General features: G+C 54.2%; 1 protein-coding gene across 3 annotated transcripts; it reads right to left on the reverse strand.

The window, feature by feature from the left end:
- Positions 1-3,982: 3,982 nt before the first annotated feature.
- On the reverse strand, positions 3,983-21,126 carry LIPE (lipase E, hormone sensitive type). Of its 3 annotated transcripts, XM_066271979.1 has the most exons (11): positions 21,030-21,107; positions 20,542-20,725; positions 12,195-12,730; positions 9,559-9,649; positions 9,323-9,468; positions 8,987-9,172; positions 8,462-8,756; positions 7,510-7,737; positions 7,099-7,275; positions 4,680-5,110; positions 3,983-4,267 (listed from the first exon to the last, which is right to left on the reverse strand). In XM_066271979.1, the coding sequence occupies exons 2-11, from the start codon at positions 20,657-20,659 to the stop codon at positions 4,052-4,054; spliced, it is 2,424 nt and encodes an 807-aa protein (XP_066128076.1). In that variant the 5' UTR covers positions 20,660-20,725; positions 21,030-21,107; the 3' UTR covers positions 3,983-4,051. The 3 variants fall into 3 exon arrangements, with proteins under 3 accessions (XP_066128076.1, XP_066128077.1, XP_066128078.1); XM_066271980.1 differs by lacking the exon at positions 20,542-20,725 and having other exon boundaries at positions 21,030-21,126; XM_066271981.1 differs by lacking the exons at positions 20,542-20,725; positions 21,030-21,107 and adding an exon at positions 13,940-14,117.
- Positions 21,127-21,832: the final 706 nt, after the last annotated feature.

Genomic DNA, 21,832 nt, shown 5'->3' on the forward strand with positions numbered 1-21,832 from the left:
CGTCCCGCCGGTAAGCCCTTTCCAGCTCGCCCCGGGGTGAGATTCTGGACGTAGTTTGAATGGGAAAAGGTGGGCTTGGTGGAACTTTAGGCGGCTGGGGAAGCTTAGCCGGGCGACCGCCTATTTTGCTTTGTGGAAGAAACTGAATCCGGAAAGCACAGTCTTAGATATTCATCCGTCCGTTCCTGTACTCCCTCCATAAACCTGATTCTTGTCTACACCTACCTGCCCTGCCCACCCGTCCGTTCAGTCCTTCCTATTTTCATTAATTCCCTCACTCACTGATTTCCTCATATAACCCCTCAGACTCACTCGTTCACACCTTCACCCACCCATTATTTAAACACTTCCTGAGGCTTCCGATGTTCCGGGCCTCGTGCTGGATGATGTTGGGGACCAGGATGAGTCAGGCCTGGGTCAGATGGGAGGCCTGACTCAGACCTACACAATGATGGGCAGGGATGTGCAAAGGTAGGGGACTCCAGAAGAGTCTTTTTGCATTTGGTGGATCAGGAAAGGGTTTCCAGAAGAGGGGCCGTTGGAGCTGAATCTTGGAGGAGCACGAGGTGCCAAGCAAAGGTGGAGGAGAGCTTGTGGGAAAGGCATTTCAGCATTAGCAAAGACAGTGAGGTGTGCAGGAATATTAGTGTCTGTAGGTGCCCAGACAGAAGGCCAGTCAGGCTGGAAGAGGATGAAGAGGAGGGCAGAGGCCAGGTAGAGGAGCTTGGACTTTGTTTTGGGGGGCCAGGCACAGGTATTAGGAAGCCATGGAAGGGTTTAGAGCACAGGAGGACGGTCAGAGCTGGAGCCAGAGGGGAGTAATAAGACTGGAAGGCAGTAACCCAGGAGAGGATAGAGCCTGGATTAGGGTGGAGGCCAAAGGGATACGGCAGAGGCAGAAAGAACCGAATATAGGGCTTGATGGGCAATGGGATGGGGGAGTGTCTGGGACAAAATCCAGCCCGACAGCCTAGGAAGCTGGGGGGATGATTAAGCCATCCTTGAGAGGGATACAAGGAAGAAGAGCAAGTTGGTGGTGATGACTGTTTGAGCAGAGATGAACAAGGGGTCCTATGAGCTGGAGAAGGGGAACTGAGACTCAGGCCTGTGAGACTGGACTTTTAGGGAGGGTTCAGTGCTATATGGCTTTCTCTCCCATTAGAGGACCTGATTCAGAAGTCACTTGTTGGGTGAATGAACACCTCTGAGATGACTGTTCTCTCCCCATCTCTTCAGAATCCACTTTCTTGTGCTGCTGCATCTTTTGTCTCTCCCTCTCTTCCTTCCCTGGCATTAAATCACGTTCTGTCACCCCTAACCCCCCCCAGCTCCCTTGATTTAGCTCTCATTCTTTTTATTTATTTATTTATTTTCTTTTATTTCTGAAGCTGGAAACGGGGAGAGACAGTCAGACAGACTCCCGCATGCGCCCGACCGGGATCCACCTGGCACGCCCACCAGGGGCGATGCTCTGCCCACCAGGGGGCGATGCTCTGCCCCTCCGGGGCGTCGCTCTGCCTCGACCAAAGCCACTCTAGCGCGTGGGGCAGAGGCCAAGGAGCCATCCCCAGCGCCCGGGCCATCTTTGCTCCAATGGAGCCTTGGCTGCGGGAGGGGAAGAGAGAGACAGAGAGGAAGGAGGGGAGGGTGGAGAAGCAAATGGGCGCTTCTCCTATGTGCCCTGGCCGGGAATCGAACCCGGGTCCCCTGCATGCCAGGCCGACGCTCTACCGCTGAGCCAACCAGCCAGGGCCATCTCTCATTCTTTTTATAGCTAAACTCTGTATCCACCAGCTCAATCACTTACTTTTTCCTCCCTCCTCAACCCTCCATGTCTGGCTGCCCACCTCCCATGGTCCTGCAGCTGCTCCATATAAGGTCATCAAGGACCTACCTGCTCATTGCTGAGGCCTGAGGATAACATTTGGGTTCTCATCTGACACAGACCACTCCCTCCTGTGGAACATTCCTTTACTCTATATCAGGGGTCCCCAAACTACGGCCCGCGGGCCACATGCGGCCCCCCGAGGCCATTTATCCGGCCCCTACCGCACTTCTGGAAGGGGCACCTCTTTCATTGGTGGTCAGTGAGAGGAGCCTAGTTCCCATGGAAATACTGGTCAGTTTGTTGATTTAAATTTACTTGTTTTTTATTTTAAATATTGTATTTGTTCCCGTTTTGTTTTTTTACTTTAAAATAAGACATGTGCAGTGTGCATTTTTTTTTTTTTTATAGTCCGGTCCTCCAACGGTCTGAGGGACAGTGAACTGGCCCCCTGTGTAAAAAGTTTGGGGATCCCTGCTCTATATCCTCTTCTTTCCTGATCAGCTTCTTCCCTCTCCGGCTGTTCCTTAGAACCCTCCAGGGCTCATCTTTCACTACCTGCCCTTTATTGGGGGCCGTGGTCCTCAGGGCTCTCTGCATCTGTCCTGGCTCTCTGCTCATCCCACCTGCCCCCTCTTCCTAGAAAGGTTCTAGTCCCTCAGCTCCAGTCAGAAGTGAGCACTCAGGCTACTCTGCTGTCTCCTGGATGCCCCCCTGGATTGTCTCACTAAGACCTTGTGATCTTTCCATGTGCAAAATGGCCCTCAGCATCCCCAAATCCCCTTATACACACCTGAGTCTCCTCTCAGTAAAGAAAGAGCCTCACTGTCCACCTACTCCCCTGGCCAGATCTGAGTGTCATTGTAGTCCCCTTACTCTCCTGTCACCTCTGCTCTGCCATTAAATCCTATTCGTCCAACCTAAGTTTCTGGGATCTGCTCCACCCTTACTCCCACTCCCTCCCTCAGTCCCCTCTGACCCTGCTCACACAGTGTCTTCCTAGCTCCATTCTCGACCTTTTCAGCCTATCCCTCTCTATTCCAGCAGGCTTGTCAGTGCTGTGAGCTGATCCCATCCTTCTCCTGCTCAAAGCCCTTCTGTGGCTCACTGTCCAGTTATAGTCCAAATTGCACTCCAGGTCCTTCAGGATTTGCTCCTGTTGACCACACCAGGTTCCTCAGGCCACTCCTCAATTTCCACCTGACCTTCTGGCCAGGCAGAGGCATTAATCACTGTCCACTGGCTCTAATAATTGCGTGTTTTCCTGCTTCCTGAATTTTTGCTCATCCTTTAATGTCAAGCTTAGATCACCTCCTTTTTGAAGAACTTCCTGACTACTACAGGTGGAGCAATCCCCCATCTTCCGAGTCCCTTGAGGGCAGGCCCACGATCGAAACCATCTCTGCTCCAAACCCAGGACCTACCAAAGGGTGAAACCACAGAGTCTTGGTTGAGGGACTGAGTGACACAGCTGGTCAGAGCTGGGGCCTCCACAATTTTGGATGACGTTTGTTTTTGATGCCCTGTTAGCTTTATTCCAGTTCTCTAGGGGGTTTGGGTTTCCTTTCCTGGGGGGGGTACTGGTATTAGGTTAATAAAGGGAGAAGCTGAGAACCGAGAGTCCTGTGGCCCTCTACTTGGATCAAGTCTGGGGGGAGGTGTGTCTGTGTTATGGGGAGTCCAGTCCATCTGCACCCAAGAATCCAGGCCCACCGGCCCCTCCTTCAGGACCCTGAAGTTGGGCCCCTAGCCTTCAACTCTCGAGTCCCAGGTTTCTCATTTTCAGCAGCTAGTTGGATGCTGCCCTTGATGGCTGACTCCCACACCCCATTTGCAAGAGGCCAGACTAATTAAATACTTTTATTTACAAACCAGCCTGCAGGTAGGGCCAGGTCATCCAGCTCCTGCGACGCAGCAGCAGTAGAAGGCAGTGGCGGAGTGCAGGTCCAGCTGTCCTTGAGGCTGGTTTGCCTCTACACCTTCCCCAAGTCCAGGGTCTCACCTCCTGGCCCCCCTTTATTGTCCCCTGACGTAAGGCACAGTCTGCTCCCTTCTGCTGCCTGAGGTAGGGGCCAAGGGACCAGGGGCCCCTTGCAGAGGTCCCCAAGCTGTTCCCCTCCTCCTACAGCATATTCAGTATTCACTAGGAGACTGCCAATGAGAACAAAAAGCCTTTAGTGTTGCCTTTCCCTACCTCTTATCCCCAGCCTCCATGTACCCGGAGGCTCAGACGGGCGAAGTGGGGCCCGGGGGAGTGAGGACCAGGCGAATGCGCTCCACGCACAGCGCGGCTGCCTCGCGTGTCTCGCGGCACAGCGCAGCTAGGCTCAAGAAGCCGTGTGGCAGGTCCTCCACCACGCGCAGTGTCACGGGCTTGCCCAGGTTACGCAGCCGCCTCGCGAACATGACGGAGTCGTCCAGCATGGGGTCCAGTGCGCATGCCTGTGGGACAGTGCGTGTGAGGCACGGGAATCGGGTGTAATAACCAAGGGTAGCAGGGAAACAGGTGGACAAAGGGGCAGACAGGAGGGTGGCATGGGGGAGTTGCAGAATGAATTTAATTGGGTTCCCTGGCCTTGCCTGGCTTCTTCCTTCCCCCAGGACCCTCTGTCTCTTCCTTTTCACTGACTCTCCAAGCCCTGTGGCTGTCCCATGGCCCCTTGGCGCTCAACAAGATTGCAGAAGAAAACAGCAGCTCTGACTTTTTCCATCTCCCATTGCCAGGCTTTCCTTCCAGGTGGCATATTTCTCCCTTGGGGCCAGGCTACCGACCTTTCCCCCTCCTGGGAGTTCTCTTCCCTACGTGCACCTGCATCCCATCCACCCTTCCTCAGTGGTCCTATCTGACACCCACCACAATGTGCACAGTTGGCAGGCTCTGCAGCATGCTGTCAGGTGCCAGCAGTGGTGACATGAAGGGGTTCTTGGCGATGGGAGACGAGTAGAGGGGCATCCGCGTGGGGCCTTGGCTGGAGCGCCTTGGGTGGAAGCCCTCAGGGAAGGTGACACCAATGCTCAGGCCTTTGTCCTGGGTGCCCAGCTCATCTCTGGCCTCATCTCTGGCCTCTACCTCTTCTGGTGCATCCTCAGACCGGAGAAAGAAGTTGACATCTGAGGGCGTGGAGGGGCCAAGTGTCTCTGCTGACAGTGACAGCTCAGGGGTGCCTGATGTCTCGGAGCTGCCCCTGAGGCTCAGGTCATGCCGTGTCAGGTTCTTGAGGGGGTCCGTGCCCAGCTCCTCAGGCTGGGCCAGCGCCGCTTCAGACACGCTCCGCCGCATTGGCTCTGTGAGAGGAGCAGGGTTAGGGGCTGGCTGGGGCTGCAGGCCCACCTGGCTATGTTGCTTGGGTATATGGGTGACTGGCAGAGAAGGTCATGAGAAAGGCAGAAGCCTCTGGAGGAGCTGCATCCTAGGGCTGTGGAGACCTGGAGTGTTTCCCCAGACACCCTCCTTAGGGAGGGTTGGGAGGTCCAGGTGCCTAGGCTGCAACTTGGGGCAGGTAGAAGGAGTTACATGGTCCTGGAGGTGGAGCTTTGTTCTAGTGGAGGGTGAGGGAGAGAGAGATAGAGTATGTGTGTGTGTGTGTGTGTGTGTGTGTGTGTGTGTGGGGTGACTGGGAAGGTCAAGAGCAAGTCACTTTGCCTCTGGGAGTCTCATTTCCTTATCTGTACAAAGGGGATAAAAATAGTCCTTACCTCATAGGAGGTGCTGAGGATTCAGTAGGATAAGATATTGGATTAAGTCCTGCTGTTTTATTACCAGGCCTGGCACCCTGTTCCAACACCTCCGGGCCCGGCATGAGGCCAAGCCATCATTTTATGGCTATTTGACACAGAGGGTATGAATGGATCAGAGTGGAGTAGGGAGCAGGCACACATGGTTTGAAAGGAGGCTAAAAAGAATCTTGGGGACATATTAGATTCCCAGGGATCCCATAGATCTACTTCCAAAATGTCCTTTGTGTTCTTCAGGTCTATCCTTTCCCTTGAGTGACTGGGCAAGCAAGTACCCAAATGAGGCTACAGATGCGTGCCCACCTTGGCTCCTGCTCCATTAATTTTTATCAGATCCATACTATTTACCTATATATATATTTTTGTTTTTTTTAATCACTTGTCTTTATAAACCCATGAAGGCAAAATATAAGATATGAGAATAATTGCATAAGTGCCTTGTGACCCAGGGGTCACAACAGAACTGTTGACTAGGATCAGAGGGTATAGCCAGTCAGGGGTGCCAGCATCCTCTTAAGAGTATCTACTGTGTGCCAGGTATTATGCTGAGTGCTTGGCATGAATGGGTGCCTGTAGTCCTTATGAAAACCTTGTGAGGCAGGTACTCTTATTGTACCCATTTCACAGAGGAGTAAAGCAGGCTCACAGATACAATTCCTGGCCCATGTCACCCAGCATATAGCTGGTATAATAGGGGTCTAGACTGGTGAGTGTGCTGGGGGCTCTAGGGGCTGTACCTGTCACCTTTATTCTATAAGGAAATCCCAGTGCTCAATAGTCCATGTGCCTAAAATTCAATTCCCTTTTGTTTTTGTGTGTGTATTTGCATCTATTGGAATATGCTAAATTAAAAACTTAATTTGAAATAAAACAACTAATTGGGAGTAATTTTCTGGATAGTTTTCTGAATATTAATATGCCTTTGAACATGCAATTCCTGTTACTAAATACTGTTGATTTGTGAGAGATAGAAAATAAGTTGAGTTGGTTGTGCTTTTTAATCCTTAGAATGTTAAAGAAAGTTGGGAAAAAATAGCTCCCTGGATGGAAGTGGTTTTCAGCTATCTGATGGTTCTATCACCCAGCCAAGGCTGGGACTCTCCTCCACTTCCTGAGGTCCAGCCAGCTTGCCACCTCCCTGCCCATCCTCCTAGATTAGGTCCTGCAGCAGTGTATCACCCCCATGTGCCTCTGTTAAAGGACTGGAAAGAATCTAGGAGGGCTGGACTCCCATCTGAGGGCCCACCTGGGTGCCTCATTTATCAGGGTGTCTTTCTGGGAAAGGCTGTTTGAAAAGTTAAATCTATAGTTACTGGGACTGAGATGACCAGGAGGCCTTGAAATTCCAGGATATGGACTGTTGTGGAGAATCAAGGCTTGTGGTAGGGACCAGGATAGATATGAAGCAGAACCAGAAGGTGATTTCTGCTTCCCTGAGCACCCCAGGGCACCAGCCCCTTTCCTCCTGCAGGACTTGTGGTGTGCCAGGCTGTCCCTCCTGGGCATCCTGGATGGGTATGTGGGGAGGGTTCACTCACCTGCCTTGGGCATTAAGTTCTGGTGAGACTTGCGCCCACTCAGCTCCAGGAAGGAGTTGAGCCACGAGGAGGCTCCCAGGCGGAGGTCCCGTAAGAGCAGGGCTGTGTCCCGCCGAACCAGCCCCATCATGCCCAGTGCCTTCTGGTCTGAGTCACAGTGGTCCTCTGTCTCCCCACCTGCGGAGTATATGCAGGGTACTGGGTCGGTCTCTTTCTGGGCCCAGTCTCAACACCCAGAGCTTCAGGTATCTGTGCCCCCAGGGACCCAAGAATAGCTAGCTGATCTCTTCAGTAGGAATCTTAAGTCCCTCTTCAGACTCAGGAGACTGGGCTTCAGCCCCTATCCTTGTAAGCTCCAGGCATCCCCCCCCCCCCCAGCCCAGGTCCCAGCTCTGAGGGAGTGGGCCTTACCAGCATAGGCACTGACACACTTGGAAAGCACGCTGAGGGGCAGCAGGGGGTCCATGAGGCTCAGAAGGCGAGAGGGAGAGGCTGCGGGCTGCAGCATCGTGGCTGGGTAGGCTGCCATGATACCGTCTGGCACCCGTACCCCATAGGCTGCTGCCCTAAGGGAGACGGTGAAGCAGAGGTTCCCGCCTGCGCTGTCTCCTGCGAGGCATATCCGCTCGCCCGTTGAGCCTGGTTTGGAAGGGGAGCTTGATCACTCCTGGCAGGGAGGCACTCAAACTTCAGGCTAGGAGCACTGGGCTCTCTGAGGTGGGGTGTGAGGACCCCAACCCCTAGGACTAGCCAACTGCAAATTTAGAGACTGGTAAACTGAGGCAGGGATTTGGACTCCTTTGGAGGACGGCGACCAGAGAATCAGGTGGACTTAAGACATAGAGAGGCTGGGAGATCAGAAAGCTCTGGGGAAATTTGGGAGGCTGGAAGCAAGTGTTCAGGCTGACAAGGGGCAGTGGGCTCTGTGGCTCGGGGCACAGTCCAACCCTGCTCTGTGCCTCCCAAGTGGAAGTGGAAGGTCAGTAGAGCTGGAAAAATGGCTGGAGACATCAGGGGAAACAGGAGGAGGAAAGAAAAGGTCAGAGGAGACTATCACAGAGGAGGGGGATATGGAGCATCAGGGCTAGAGTGGGAGAGCAAGAGGCAGAAGAGGAAGTGCTTGATGGAAGGTTGGGTGAGTCCTGGGGCAACGGAGGGAGTGCTGATGCAGAGATGGAGTGGGTGGGAGATGGAGTGGGGGCAGCCAGGTGGCAGAGGGCTAGGTGGTAGGGGATGGAAGGGGGGCCAGGGGGTAAAGACTGAGGCTTGAGAAACAAGATGGCTCACTCCCCTGCAGTGCAAACTGGGGCCTGAAGCAGGCCGGGGCAGGAATAGAGCAGGTGGCAATGAGGGTTGGGCTCACCGAGGAGGGTGCAGTGCTTGATGGCCCAGCAGTAGGCATAGAAGCATTCCTCCAATGCACGGGGGAAGGGGGCCTCGGGGGCCAGGGAGTAGTCGATGGAGAGGATGGGGACTCCCAGCTCCTGGGCCCAGGTCTTGAGGTAGGGTTCATGGGACTTGGAGGTCTGGGCCACAAAGCCACCACCATGGATGTGCACGACCAGGGACCGAGAGCGGGGTGCCTGCTGGGGGCGTGGCCGAAGCTCCAGGCTCCGAGGACCCTCAGACTTCACCAGGCTGTTGAGCTCCTCGCTATCCTAGGGGGGAAGGAGAAGGAGGGGGTGAATCTGGGGCCTCCGGCTTGGGCCTTGCCCCATCAAGGGGATGTGCTCAGAGAGATTGGAGGGGGGCAGGTGTGAGCAATGAGAGTCAGGATGACGTGGAGGGAGGAAAGGAGGGCATCTGAGTGCGGGTGGGTGCTGGGGAGGGGGCTGCCCATGCCCCTCGCTCTGTACCTGTTCCTGGCTGAGGCAGGTAGGGGGCCTACCTGTCCTTCTCGCAGGTCATAGGAGATGAGCCTGACGAGGACTGGCCCAGGGCCCGTGTGGGCCGAGGGAGGTGAGATGGTGACCATTAGTTTGGGGTCAGCAGTGAGTGGCATTTCAAAGGCTTCTGGTGGCAGGCTGAGCAGGCGGCTTACCCTCACAGTGGCTGATGCCATGTTTGCTAGCGACTGGCGGGAAGGAACAGAACAGGTTTTCCTTTAGGTGCCACCCTCAGGCCTGGAGCCCTGTGCCGGCCCGATGTGGCCTGGGATGGGTCTCTGAACCTCAGTGTCCCCATCTTGTAATAGGTTAGGGCCCTCATCAGGCCCCATGCTTACCGACAGCACCTCGATCTCGGTGATATTCCAGAAGGCTTTCCAGAAGTGCACATCCAGGTTCTGAGCGATACGCTCAAACTCGGCCCCACGCAGCTCTGGGTCGATGGCAAAGCGGCCGCTGGTGAAGAGGGAGCTGGCGGTCACACCTGAGGGTTGGGAGGGTGTCAGGGAGCCTGGGTGGGTCAGGCTGTGGGTGCAGGGATGGTGAAAGCAGGGCTCGGCTGGCCAGGACTCACCCAGGCCGGTTTCATTGCGTTTGTAGTGTTCTCCAAAGGACACGAGCCCTATGGCGATGGTCTGCAGGAATGGCCTGATGGCAGGTGCGAACTGTGGAGAGATGCCACCGTGTCACCCACTGCCCAGGAGAGGGGCTGGCAGCAGGCAGGTGTGAGGGGCAGACAGCATCATGCAGCAAACATTTATTGATGTTTGCTGCTGTGTGCCAGGCACTGCTCTAGGTCCATGCCATATAATGTCAAGTAATTATTAATGCTTTGAAAAGACAGTAGGTGGGAAAAAAAAAAGAGAAAAAGTAGGTAGAGGGGCAGAGGATGAGGACTAGGGGTCAGGCTACTTAGATGGTCTCCAGGAGGGGACTTGAGGAGGGAACCAAGTGAAGTGAGGGAAGGCTGTTTCTTGCAGTGGGTCTGGCAAGTGCAAAGGCCCTGAGGCGGGCCTTGCTTGGCGTGGAAAAGGAAACCTGCAGTCAGTGTGGCTGGAGCAGGGCGAGCAGGGCTGGGGGAGCCAAGGGTGAGGTCAGAGAAACAAAGTGGGCTCACATAGGGCCTGAGGAATTTAGATTTGTTCCAGATGTGGGGTGGAGTCACTGGAGGATTGCAACCTGGATGTAAGACAATGCAGGGATTTCCTGAAAGTCGGTGAGGACAGAGATGAGGTGAGGACAGCAGTGGGAACCTGTTTTGGGTCAACAGGAAGACAGATGGGAGATGGTCAGAGATCGGAGGCAGTAAGGCAGCCAAGGGGGAGATGGCATCTGAGAGAGGAGCCAGGAAGCTCAGGAAAGACAGACAATGGGGAGACAAGATCAGAGAAAAAAGCCACAGGTGGGCATGGAGCCATCTGGGTTCTTCTGTTCATCTGGCAAGTACTGGCCAAGGTCCTCCTGCGTGCTAGGTGCTGACTGGGCTGGAGCAGGGGCTGAGCAAAACCCAGATAAGGGAGATGTCTGCTCTCCTGGGACTGACATTTTACAGGGGGAAGCTGTCCTGTAACATAGCACAGCTGGGCCCTCCTCCTGGCTGGGGGCCCAGCAGGCCAGAGAGCATAGGGGTGCCTGGCTATTGTGGCTGGAAGCTGGCTTAGCTGGCCTGAGGCTCTCTCTCCTGTGACTTGAAGGTCACAGCCAGGACACAGGGAGGAGCTGGCTGGTCCAGCTGCGCTGATCAATTTCTGGGTTCAGCTTAAGTGAGGGGAAGTTCCTGGGAACACCCAGGGTGGCACTGAGACAGTCTGCCCTATAGAGAAATGGTGGGGTGGGATGGAGGCTGAGAGACTGCCAAGCTTAGCTGTTACCGAGGTGGGGGAGGCTCTGAGGGTCTGAAGAGGGCTCTAGGGTGACACAGCTCGAGGTACTTCTGGTGGGGTTTCCTGATATGGCTGGGAACTAGGGGGTCTGGCATGGACCCCAGAAAGGGACAGTTGGGCCTCTGCTCTGAGCCTGGTATCCCAAGGGTCCCCCAGTTCTCTGAGTCTCCAAACTGTTTTTTCTATGAATCTGAAGGCCTTTGGGCTGCTGAGATGAGCTGTATCTCCCTGAGGGTGGTTTGGGGTGACAGAGTGCAGGAGAAGGCCTATAGCAGTCAGGAATTAGGGTCCTAGTTTAGGGAGGAAAGAGATTGAGACCAGGATTTCCTCACTGTCACCAACTCCGATCTACTCCTTGACCCTCCCCCTAGCCTGAAAATCCTGATTCTATAGCTCCTTAGGTAAGCCAGAAAGCCAAGGCAGTCCTCCATAGCAGAGCAGCTGTGAAGGCCCCCTTTCCCAGAACCTCTGTAAAATGAGTCTCGTACCCTCCATCCTCCCTCCCAGGCCTCCAGTGAGAATGACTAAACAGTGTGTGCTTTTACAAATAGGCCTTTGAGAACAATATTGACTTATCCTCCTGGGGGGTCTTGAAAGATTTCAAGGGCCAGACAGGTAACATAAAAGAGTGAATGGGGCCCTGGCCGGTTGGCTCAGCGGTAGAGCGTCGGCCTGGCGTGTGGGGGACCCGGGTTTGGTTCCCGGCCAGGGCACATAGGAGAAGCGCCCATTTGCTTCTCTACCCCCCCCCCCCCTTCCTCTCTGTCTCTCTCTTCCCCTCCCGCAGCCAAGGCTCCATTGGAGCAAAGATGGCCCGGGCGCTGGGGATGGCTCCTTGGCCTCTGCCCCAGGCGCTAGAGTGGCTCTGGTCGTGGCAGAGCGACGCCCCGGAGGGGCAGAGCATCGCCCCCTGGTGGGCAGAGCGTTGCCCCTGGTGGGCATGCCGGGTGGATCCCGGTCGGGCGCATGCGGGAGTCTGTCTGATTGTCTCTCCCCATTTCCAGCTTCAGAAAAATACAAAAAAAAAAAAAAAAAGGAAAAAAACAGTGAATGGATCTCCTGAGTGTAGGACCATAGAAAACAGTGGGGGAGCTGGTGCAAAAAGCTATGCATATTAAAGATTTCTTGCTACAGGGTGAATCCAGCCTGGGGCCACATGTCTGAGGTCCCTGTGTAGCTCTGTCTGAGCCCCAGACAGCTTCCCTTTTCTGTATCTGCAGTTTTGTGAATCTGTGATCCTCATAGTTATTTTACTACACTACTGGGCCAGGTTAGGGGCCACCAGGTGCCTTCACTGTGGGACCAGGGCAGGACACAGGGGGCTCACCTGAAAGCCCAGGCAGCGGCCATAGAAACAGCCCTTGTGCAGAGTGACATACTCGCGCAGGAAGTCAGTGGTGAGCTCCTCATCGCCCTCAAAGAAGAGCCCCCCAGGCCTGTTGGTGGCCAGCAGGCGCTGGGCGTAGTAGGCCAGAGCTCGGAGCTGGGTGAGGGCAGCCAGGTAGGCTTCAAGTTCCGCTAGGTTGTGGCTGGTGCGAAAGAAGATGCTGCGGCGGTTGGAAGCCACATAGCGCGATTTGTGCAGCAGGTGCGCCAAGCAGCAGCGGGCTGTGTGCACCAGGCTGCGGTACCCGTTGGCTGGTGTCTCTGCATCCAGGTCAAAGAGGTGTGCCACACTCAACAGGCGGCCCAGGGCTGGTTCTAGCCCTAGTGCCTGCTCCCGTATACCCGCAAAGACTCCTGATAGCCGCCGTGTTGTCTCCCCAGGGCCCTGGCTCGAGAAGAAGGCGATGTTGTCCTCTGCCAGGGTCACCAGAGACTGTGTCATTGTGCGTAAGTCCATGCTGTGCATGAGCCGCGAGGCTGTGGGCAGGTGAGAGGCTCATTAAGCAGGGCTGGATCACCCCTTGCTCTGCTGGGGCCCGGGGCTCCAGAAGTCCAAGCTCTGTTCCTTTCCTCCTCAGGCATCAGAACCCAGCCTACTCGTTTAGACCCAAAGGTGGAGTCTAAGGTCTCATTTCCTTCCTTCCTTAGGACCCATGAGTCCAGGTGTCCAGATCCTTCCTTCCTTTTCGGGAGCCAGGAGTTCGAACCCTCAGTCCCCAGGCATCCCTGCTCTGTCCCATTGGTTTCCTCGCTCCAGAATCTCTTATACCCAGGAGCCTTCCTACCCCTTTTTCTACCTTTCATGGACCCAGGAGTTCAAGCATCTGTCTCCATTTACTGTCCTGGGCCTAGGACTCCTTCTAGGTTCTGGGAAGTCTGGACTCCAGCCGGCCCCCTCTCAGGACCCAGGATCAGGTCCCCTTCCTATCTCCTTCTCAAGATCCTGGTTGCAGCCCAATTCTCTTCCTGAATCCAGGAATTTATCATTTTAGCCTTTCTCAAAACTGAAGAGTCACTCTTGCTGCTTCCTGGCCCCTCAAGCCTGGCGGTGGAACCCCCTCCAAACTCCAGCTTCCTCCCTGTTCCTCTGTATGGTCCCAAAATTCCATCTCACTCCTTTCCCAGCTGGGTCCCCTCGCCTTTGGGCCTGTCTGCTCAGCTTAGATTGCACAGGCCAGCTCTGCACCCCAGCCTGGAACAGCAGTACTCAGAATCATTGCTGACACTGACTTTCAGCTCACTCTGTGCCAGACCCTGTGTTAAGAGTTTTCTGTGCATTTGTTCATTTGTCCTTGATAACTCTCTGAGACCCAGACTACCTCGGTTCATGTTTCAGCTATTAGTGGTAGCATCCCATTATATAGGAGAGGAAACTGAGGCTTAGAGTATTTAGTAAGGAGCTGAAGGTTGCCTTAAAAGCAGCAGAGCAAAATTCAAACCCAGGTCCCTAGCCATGTCTCTAGCGCTGGACCTCAGAAACGACTAGGCCTGCCTCCCCACATCCTTTTGGTGGGGATGTCCTCTGCTGCAGAGACCCTTCCCTCCTCCAGTGCCTTGCCTGGCTCTTGGGTTGATGGCCCCTGCTCCCCCAGAAGGTGTCTCCCCTCCCTTCTAGGCACTGGGTCTGGCATTGGTCATTCCTGTCTCTCAGGGCCATTCTTGTTTCTCAGCTGGCCGTGCACTCACCCCTCCAGGCCTCTTCAGAGCTTCCCCTAGTCTTGGACTGCTGGACTGTGGGACTGTGGCCTGTGCCAGTAGCAGCCTGGGGCGATAAACCCGGGGAGGGGCCCAGCCTGCCCAGGGTGTGGCCACTGATCCACTTCCCACCCACAAGGGACAGTAAGAACCACTTGCTGTAAACAGAGCATGGAGACCAATTCCCTGCCCCCCTGCCTGCTCTGAGCCCTAGTTCGTTCTGCCTTAGAATCCTGGAATACCCAGTCCCTCCTCCCTCAGACCCGCTCTCAGGCCCTCAGGGCCCCAGCCTCCTCCTCCCTCAGACCTAGGAGTCCAGGCCCCTAGCCACCTTGGGACCCAGGATTCTTAGTCCAGGTCCTGAACAAACTGTCCCCTCTCACCCAGCCAGGCTGCCCTCCCTCTTTCCAAAGGCCCCGTGACAACCCCCCCCCCCCCCCCCCAGGCTGGCCCTGGCACAGTCAGCCCCAGCTGTTAGGGAAAGAGAGAGGGGAGGCAGCTCTGCCTGTTCCTCCTGGGAGGACAAAAGCAGGTTAAGGGCAGTGTCAAGCTCAGCTAGGAGCCTGAGCCACAGGTCCTACTGTGTGGTGTTCCACACTGTGCACCCTGTACCTGCCACTGATCCTTCACAGCCCATCCTGCTGCTGACTGTTCCTCACACATGGGAGGGCAGGCTGAGAGACACTTCACCTATGTTATTCCACGTGCTTCTTGCCTAGCCAGATCTTTCTTGCCCTTCAATCCTCAGCTTGTCACCTCCTTAAAGAAGCATTCCCTGTTTATCCCTATGGAGGTATGCTCCCAGCACTATTTTCTGCCATCAGACTTAAGTTATTCTTCCTAGGATTTTATACATTTGCAATTATACATTTGTTTACATGTTTATTATTTGTCTTCTGCCCAGCCTGAAGAGTCATAGTGGAGGGGAGAAGGGGATGGATAGGAGCTTGGGAGAGGACCACCCTCTTCCTCAGGGCAGGCAGAAAGATGGACAGAGGCCTCTGGAGGCAGCTCTAAGCTTAGTGGCTGCGACAATGGAACAGTGACCTAAGCCAGGTGATTCTGGATGAGCTTGGTTTCCTCATCTGGAAACCGCACTTGCCACCCTTCTTGCTGCCTGGGCAGTCTTTTCTAGAGCCATGTGGTGGTTCTCACGTGGCTTACTGAGGTATGTATTGGGTCATTTTTCTCTGTGGTGTGCATTGCTGTCTAATACACTATACAATCGATTGTGTGTTTGCTCTTTGTCTACCTCACTGGCTTATAGGCTCCCTGAAGGCAAAGACTTTGTTTTATTGCTGTACCCCTTGCACAGTGCCTGGTGCATGACCAGCGTGTAGTATTTATTGCCTAACAGACTGTGGTTTTCCACTTTTTCAGAAGCCACTGTTACTTACTTCCCATCTATGTGGTGGGGCTTGTTATTGAAGGTGAGGACAGAGGAAACCTGGACAGAACAAGTGACTTGCACAAAGCAGTGGGGGAGAGGTTGGATCTGAGGCCCTCAGAGCTCCAGGGCCCTGTCCTTTGCCCTGGTCCAGGCAGCCCCTTGGGGGTTAAGCTGGGTGGAACTGGCTGGAGGGGATGTTGAGATTGCCAGAAATTCGCCAAGAATTCCAGGCAGAGGGCACTGGGGCAGGGGCAGGCCATCAGGGCCATGGGCAAGGACTGGGGCAGAGGTAGGGCTGAGGGGTTCTGCTCTCTGGGCACCAGCCCTTTGGACTATAGAGCCACAGGGCAGCTGAATCAGGTCTGGATTTTGGCCCCTAGGAACTGATTAGAGCAATGGGGAAGGAAGTGGGGGGATGGAGGAAGAGGCCTGGGAGGTAAGGTACCTGCCTGGGTACAGGTGCCAATATTAAAGATGAGGAAGGGGTAGAAAAAGAGACAGAAACATCAATCTGTTTCTGTATGTGCCCTGACCGCGGATCGAACTGGCAAACTTTGCGTATCAGAATGATGCTCTAACCACTGAGCTATCTGGCCAGGGCTGGCACTTATCTCTTTATGTGATTTTTTTAAAAAAATTATTTATTTATTTTTTTACAGGGACAGAGAGAGTCAGAGAGAGGGATAGATAGGGATAGACAGACAGGAATGGAGAGAGATGAGAAGCATCAATCATCAGTTTCTTGTTGCGACACATTAGTTGTTCATTGATTGCTTTCTCATATGTGCCTTGACCGTGGGCCTTCAGCAGACCGAGTGACCCCTTGCTCAGGGACCTTAGGTCCGAGCTGGTGAGCTTTTTTTGCTCAACCCAGATGAGCTCGTGCTCAAGCTGGTGACATCAGGGTCTCGAACCTGGGTCTTCCGCATCCCAGTCCGACGCTCTATCCACTGCACCACCGCCTGGTCAGGCTCTTTATGTGATTTAAGTGAAGTAACTTACTTCATCCTCCCCAAGATGCGTGAGATAAGGACAATTATCACCCCTTTTGGCAGATGAGAAAACAGATCCAGAGAAGTGACTTGCTGCTCAGGGCCACAAAACCAGTGAGGATGGTGTATCTGAGTTTGGCTTTTTCTCTGTCATGTCTCAGCTGTGTGCATTCTGGGTGGTCAGGTGTGTCTCTGAGGTTCACATGCATGTATGTACGTACATAGGTTCAGGTCATGTCCATTGTTTGTCCTGGCCTGTGTTTGTGGGTGGGGTTGTTGACATTTTTTTTCTCAATCTGTGCATTTTTGTTCTTGGTATGTCTGAAGGCACGTTTTTTTTTTTTTTTTTTTAATTTAATTTAATTTTATTCATTTTTTTTAGAAAGGAGAGAGAGAGGAGAGAGAGAGAGAGAAGGGGGGAGGAGCAGGAAGCATCAACTCCCATATGTGCCTTGACCAGGCAAGCCTAGGGTTTCGAACCGGCGACCTCAGCATTTCCAGGTCGACGCTTTATCCACTGCGCCACCACAGGTCAGGCTGAAGGCACGTTTTTATGCATGTGCCATGGTCTGTGTGTGTTTCTCAGCCTTTGAGTGCATCTGTCTCTGTTAGCTCAGCCTGGGAGATTTTGTGGGTATGCGGTTATGTGAGTATGGATGTATATATTGATATTTGTGCATATCCTGGAGTGTGCGCGAGTATGTATGGCATAAGCATCTCTCCCCATCTACTCAAGCCAGAACCCAGGGTGTCATCTTGGCCATCTCTTATCCCTATTCAATCCATCATGAAGTCCTGCCCACTCGCCCCCTAGAAACTTCTGGAACTTGGTCCTTCTCCCCAACCCTGCTGCTCCCATATCTGGATGATTTAACAATTCTATGTGTTTCTGATTTTGCCCTTCTCAGTCTTTGCTCCACATAGCAGCCAGAGTATCTTTCTAAAACATAAATCTGGTCATACACTTCCAAACCTTCAACAGACCCACTCTTGTTCTCAGAGTAAAGCCCCACATCTTGGACATGGCCTCCTAAAGAAGCTATCATCTGGGGCCGTGGCCGGTTGGCTCAGCGGTAGAGCGTCGGCCTGGCGTGCAGGGGACCCGGGTTCGATTCCCGGCCAGGGCACATAGGAGAAGCGCCCATTTGCTTCTCCACCCCCCCCCTTCTTCTCTGTCTCTCTCTTCCCCTCCCGCAGCCAAGGCTCCATTGGAGCAAAGATGGCTCGGGCGCTGGGGATGGCTCCTTGGCCTCTGCCCCAGGCGCTAGAGTGGCTCTGGTCGCAGCAGAGCCTCACCCCCTGGTGGGCAGAGCGTCGCCCCTGGTGGGCATGCCGGGTGGATCCCGGTCGGGCGCATGTGGGAGTCTGTCTGACTGTCTCTCCCTGTTTCCAGCTTCAGAAAAATACAAAAAAAAAAAAAAAAAAAGAAGCTATCATCTGGGCCTCCTGCCTGTCCAGCCTCCTTTCTTCCTACCCCTCCCTCACTGAGCTCTCTTGGTGCTGTAATGTGCCGTTTCCTTGGGCCTCAAGGTCTCTGCCCATGCTGTCCCCTCTCTCTCCCTGCTCCCCTTTGCCTGGCAGTCAGCATTTGCTCACCCTTGGGTACAATGTCATTTCCTTGGAAGCCTCTCTCTTCCATTTTCTCCAGAATATTTCTCTCTTGTATTTATCAGTTTATAATTATATCTGGTTTATGGGATTATTTGATTAATATCTGTGTCTACAGCTCAATGTGAGTCTGTTCTCACCACTGTGAACCCAGACCTGGCACAATTGTTTAGTGAATGTCTGCTAAACGAATTTGTGTGACTGGAGGCTGCTGGGTCCATAATCAAGGTTGGGCACACCAGTTTTTTGTTTGTTTGTTTGTTTTAAGAGAAAGAGAAAGGGAGAAGTAGGAGGCACCAACTTGTAGCAGTTGCTTCCTGTATATGTCTTGACCCGGCAAGCCCAGGGTTTCAAAGTGGCGACCTCAGTGTTCCAGGTCGATACTTTATCCACTGCGCCACCACAGGTCAGTCACAACAGTCCTGAGCTCACACACTCCCTGCCCTCAGGAGGCTGGGGGCAGCTGTCTCTCTGCCCTCACTGGCCAGGTAAAGAAGCCCAGGTGAACTTGCTCCCTCAGAGCCTCAATGTCTTCATCTGGGAAATAAGATAATCATAATCATACAGCATCATCAGGTTACTGACAAGATTAAATTGATAACTAGGTGTACACTGGCCAGCCTGGATGCCCTTGGGGGCAGGGGTGGGTCTCATTCGCCCAACTGAGACCTGGCACCAGGGCAGGGCCTTAGTGCACATGATAAGCACATCTCAGAGCTTGGGGGAATGAGAGTTTGTGAATAGGGGAGCCCATGGATATATGAGGGCTGGCTCAGCCCTGTGCAGGAAGCCCTGCCCAAGAGGTGCCTGACTCCTCATGACAATCCTAAGTGTAGCATAGTTATTATTGTCTCAGTGTTACAGTTCATGCATTCCTTTACTTATTAATTCAATAAATATTTAAGTGCCTATGTGCCTGGCATAACAGGCTCTGGGCCTGCAGAGTAAACAAGGCAGATACAGCTCCACTCTTTTTTTTTTTTTCTTCTTAAGTTGGAAACGGGGAGGCAGTCAGACAGACTCCCGCATGCGCCCCACTGGGATCCACCCGGCACGCCCACCAGGGGGCGATGCTCTGCCCATCTTGGGGCGTTGCTCTGCCGCAATCAGAGCCATTCTAGTGCCTGAGGCAGAGGCCACAGAGCCATCCCCAGCACCTGGGCAAACTTTGCTCCAATGGAGCCTTGGCTGCGGGAGGGGAAGAGAGAGACAGAGAGGAAGGAGAGGGGGAGGGGCGGAGAAGCAGATGGGCGCTTCTCCTGTGTGCCCTGGCTGGGAATCGAACCCGGGACTCCCGCATACCAGGCCGACGCTCTGCCACTGAGCCAACCGGCCAGGGCCAGCTCCACTCTTAGGGAGCTTGCTGTCTAATAGCGGGTAACCTCTATTCCTGAAGGCTTGCTATGTGCCAGCACCAAACACACTGCATTCATTCAAACCTCACAACAGCCCTACAAATCAAGTACTCTTGTTATTATGTCCATTTTATAGCTCAAAATATTGAAGCAGGGAAGGGGGGAGCCTGTTGCCCACTGTACCACAGGCCATAGCCTAAGGAACCACTTCTCCAGTTCCTATATACTTAACTATGGTCTGTACTGTTTCTAGGCACCCTGTCCTAATTGTGATGCTGTGTGATAGTGAATGCCTTCAGGCACCATTCTGAGCCTGTCTGAGTCTGCATGTGCATCTGGAGCCAATTCCAGTTCTATCCTTGACTGGGGTGTACAATGCAGCCTATAGGGCTATAGCGGGAGAAAAATGAGTTTGAGGTCTCTGGGGCCCAGGAGCTATGTCAGTTTCTTTTAAGCACAGGAACTTCCCACAGGTCCTCATTTGGATTAACAAATACTCAAAACTGAGTGAGGATTTAAAGCCAGCCCCTACTTGAGGCTTGCAGCATCTCCTTTGGACTGTTAGTCTTTTTTCCAGCCTGTTGAGAACAGTAAATAATGTGACACTTTAGGAACCCAAGTGGAAGCTCTTCCTTATCATGAGTTAGGGTGTGGTGGTCGGAAGCCAACCCAGGAACCCCTAGTCCTAGAAGGAATGGGTGTCAGGAAGTTAGGCCCCACTGGAGCGGGCTGAAGCAGGTGGACAGATGTAATGGATGGATTTACTGAATGAGGGATGTGAACACAAGTCTGTTTTGAGCTGTACTGGCACCCTGGCATTCTCCACTCTGGGGCACTCCTGCCTTTCTCTGATTCACCTTTAAACTTCCTCTTTGGGTGACTGCTTATAAACCTCTTTCCTACTATCCTCTCAAGAGTGCCTGAGACCTGAAAATCGGAGCTTGGACCATTTCCCAGGTGGAAAACACTGAGGGCAGGAGTTGCCTACGGTCAAACAGCGAGTACGGAGCCAGGGCGGGAACCCTGGTCTCTGGAATCGACCCAAGACAGTAGTGGGGGCATCCGGTAATCTCTATGCTGGGGACACACTCCGTTCTCATATCATCCCAGCATCCCCCCGCAGGGCACCAATGAGCCAGTCCACCGACTCCCCTACTTCTCGAGCCGGTGGGTCAGTCCACTCAGTCCCCAGTTCCCCGGAGGATGTCTAAGGTTCCTTCCGGGCTGCTGCCGGCCCCGCTCGCTCACCTTTGGCCTTGACTTTTCGCCACCACCGGCGGCTACGGCTCTTGGATCCCTCTTTGTTCGTCTTCGAGTCCGGGGCCCCAGGAGCCCCGGCGGGCCCCGCTCCCCCGGCGGTATCCATCAATTCTCCTCAGTTCCCGGTGCTGGGACCAGTTCTAGCCGCCATGCCCCGTCAGTAGGACCAATCCTGTTTAAGCACCACCGCCGGGCCCCCATAACACCCAATCCTGGGCTTGTTCCACTCTGGGTCCCGCCCCCCTGAGAAATCCGGGCCTCACTCCACCGCCAGGCCCCGCCCCCAGCTACCGAGGCCTAAGGACTGGCCCCGCCTCCTCATACGTACTAAAGGACTTGCGACCAACAGAAATGCAGCCCTGGAGGTGGCGAAAAGTCCTTCGGACAGGACTAGTGGGGAGTCTCATGGTGGTCACTCTAGCATGGAAGTCGCGATTTTATCACATGTTGATTCTCAGCCTTGTCTTCTCACTCACCTTCTTACGTAGGAATCCCAAATAACAGGACCCGGTCAGCCCGTTGGAGGGGAGAGCAGCGGGGAGCTACTGAATCTCCACCCGGGGCAGAGGGGCGGGCCAGAACCTCCGGCAATTCAAAGTGGGGCGGGGCCCATTACTGGAGGCGTGGCTCTGCGTGCGAACAGTTGGAGGAGGAAGCTCCACCTTCTCCCCGCCCTCTGCCATCTAGATCTCTTACTGCTGTTTCTCGGGTTTCTTTTCTCTGCCTTCTTTCCCCGCAGAATTGGGGGTTGTGGGGGGGGGGGCATACAAGGAGAATACTCAGCGCCTGCGTACTAGCCTCAAGACACCGGGCAGCGGGTGGGGAGGAGACACCGTGGAGGAAGCGGCGCGCGCCTGGGAAAAGGCGGGAAACCAACGAGGCTTGGAAGCCCCAGCATTCACACAGCCAACTGCCTCTCAGTCGCTTGAAGAGCGGAGGCCTGGTCGCCGTGGAGGTTTGGGGAGGGCGTCCTACAATACTGATCCTGGGGGCCTAGAGAAACAACTTCATTCTCAGCGCCTACGACCAGCCCGGCACTGAGACACACCGATTACCTTCTTCTGGCAGGAGGGGACCTCTGGCTGGGACCACCACTGCTGCCCCTTGTACTAAGCCAATCACAGCACCCTCAGCTTCTGGAGTGGGCCTGCATATTTTTTCCCTTCTGGCTACTTCAACAAGTGACCCCTTATTCCAGGGAGAAAACTTGATTCTTGCTTCTGCCTGGTGGGCTTTGGAGAAGGGCGATGGGAGCTGGAGCCTGCACCCCCTGGCACTG

Source organism: Saccopteryx bilineata, chromosome 3 (genome assembly GCF_036850765.1).
Source record: "Saccopteryx bilineata isolate mSacBil1 chromosome 3, mSacBil1_pri_phased_curated, whole genome shotgun sequence".
NCBI classification, from domain to species: domain Eukaryota; kingdom Metazoa; phylum Chordata; class Mammalia; order Chiroptera; family Emballonuridae; genus Saccopteryx; species Saccopteryx bilineata.

What these genes read in the sequence shown, in the direction of transcription:
- LIPE (XM_066271979.1), bottom strand. Translation starts at nt 20,659, where the DNA reads ATGGATACCGCCGGGGGAGCGGGGCCCGCCGGGGCTCCTGGGGCCCCG. An exon ending in ACGCAATGAAACCGGCCTGG is followed by an intron (nt 9,469 to 9,558) that starts GTGAGTCCTGGC and finishes CCCAACCCTCAG; the next exon opens with GTGTGACCGCCAGCTCCCTC. An exon ending in TGCCAACTGTGCACATTGTG is followed by an intron (nt 4,268 to 4,679) that starts GTGGGTGTCAGA and finishes ACTGTCCCACAG; the next exon opens with GCATGCGCACTGGACCCCAT.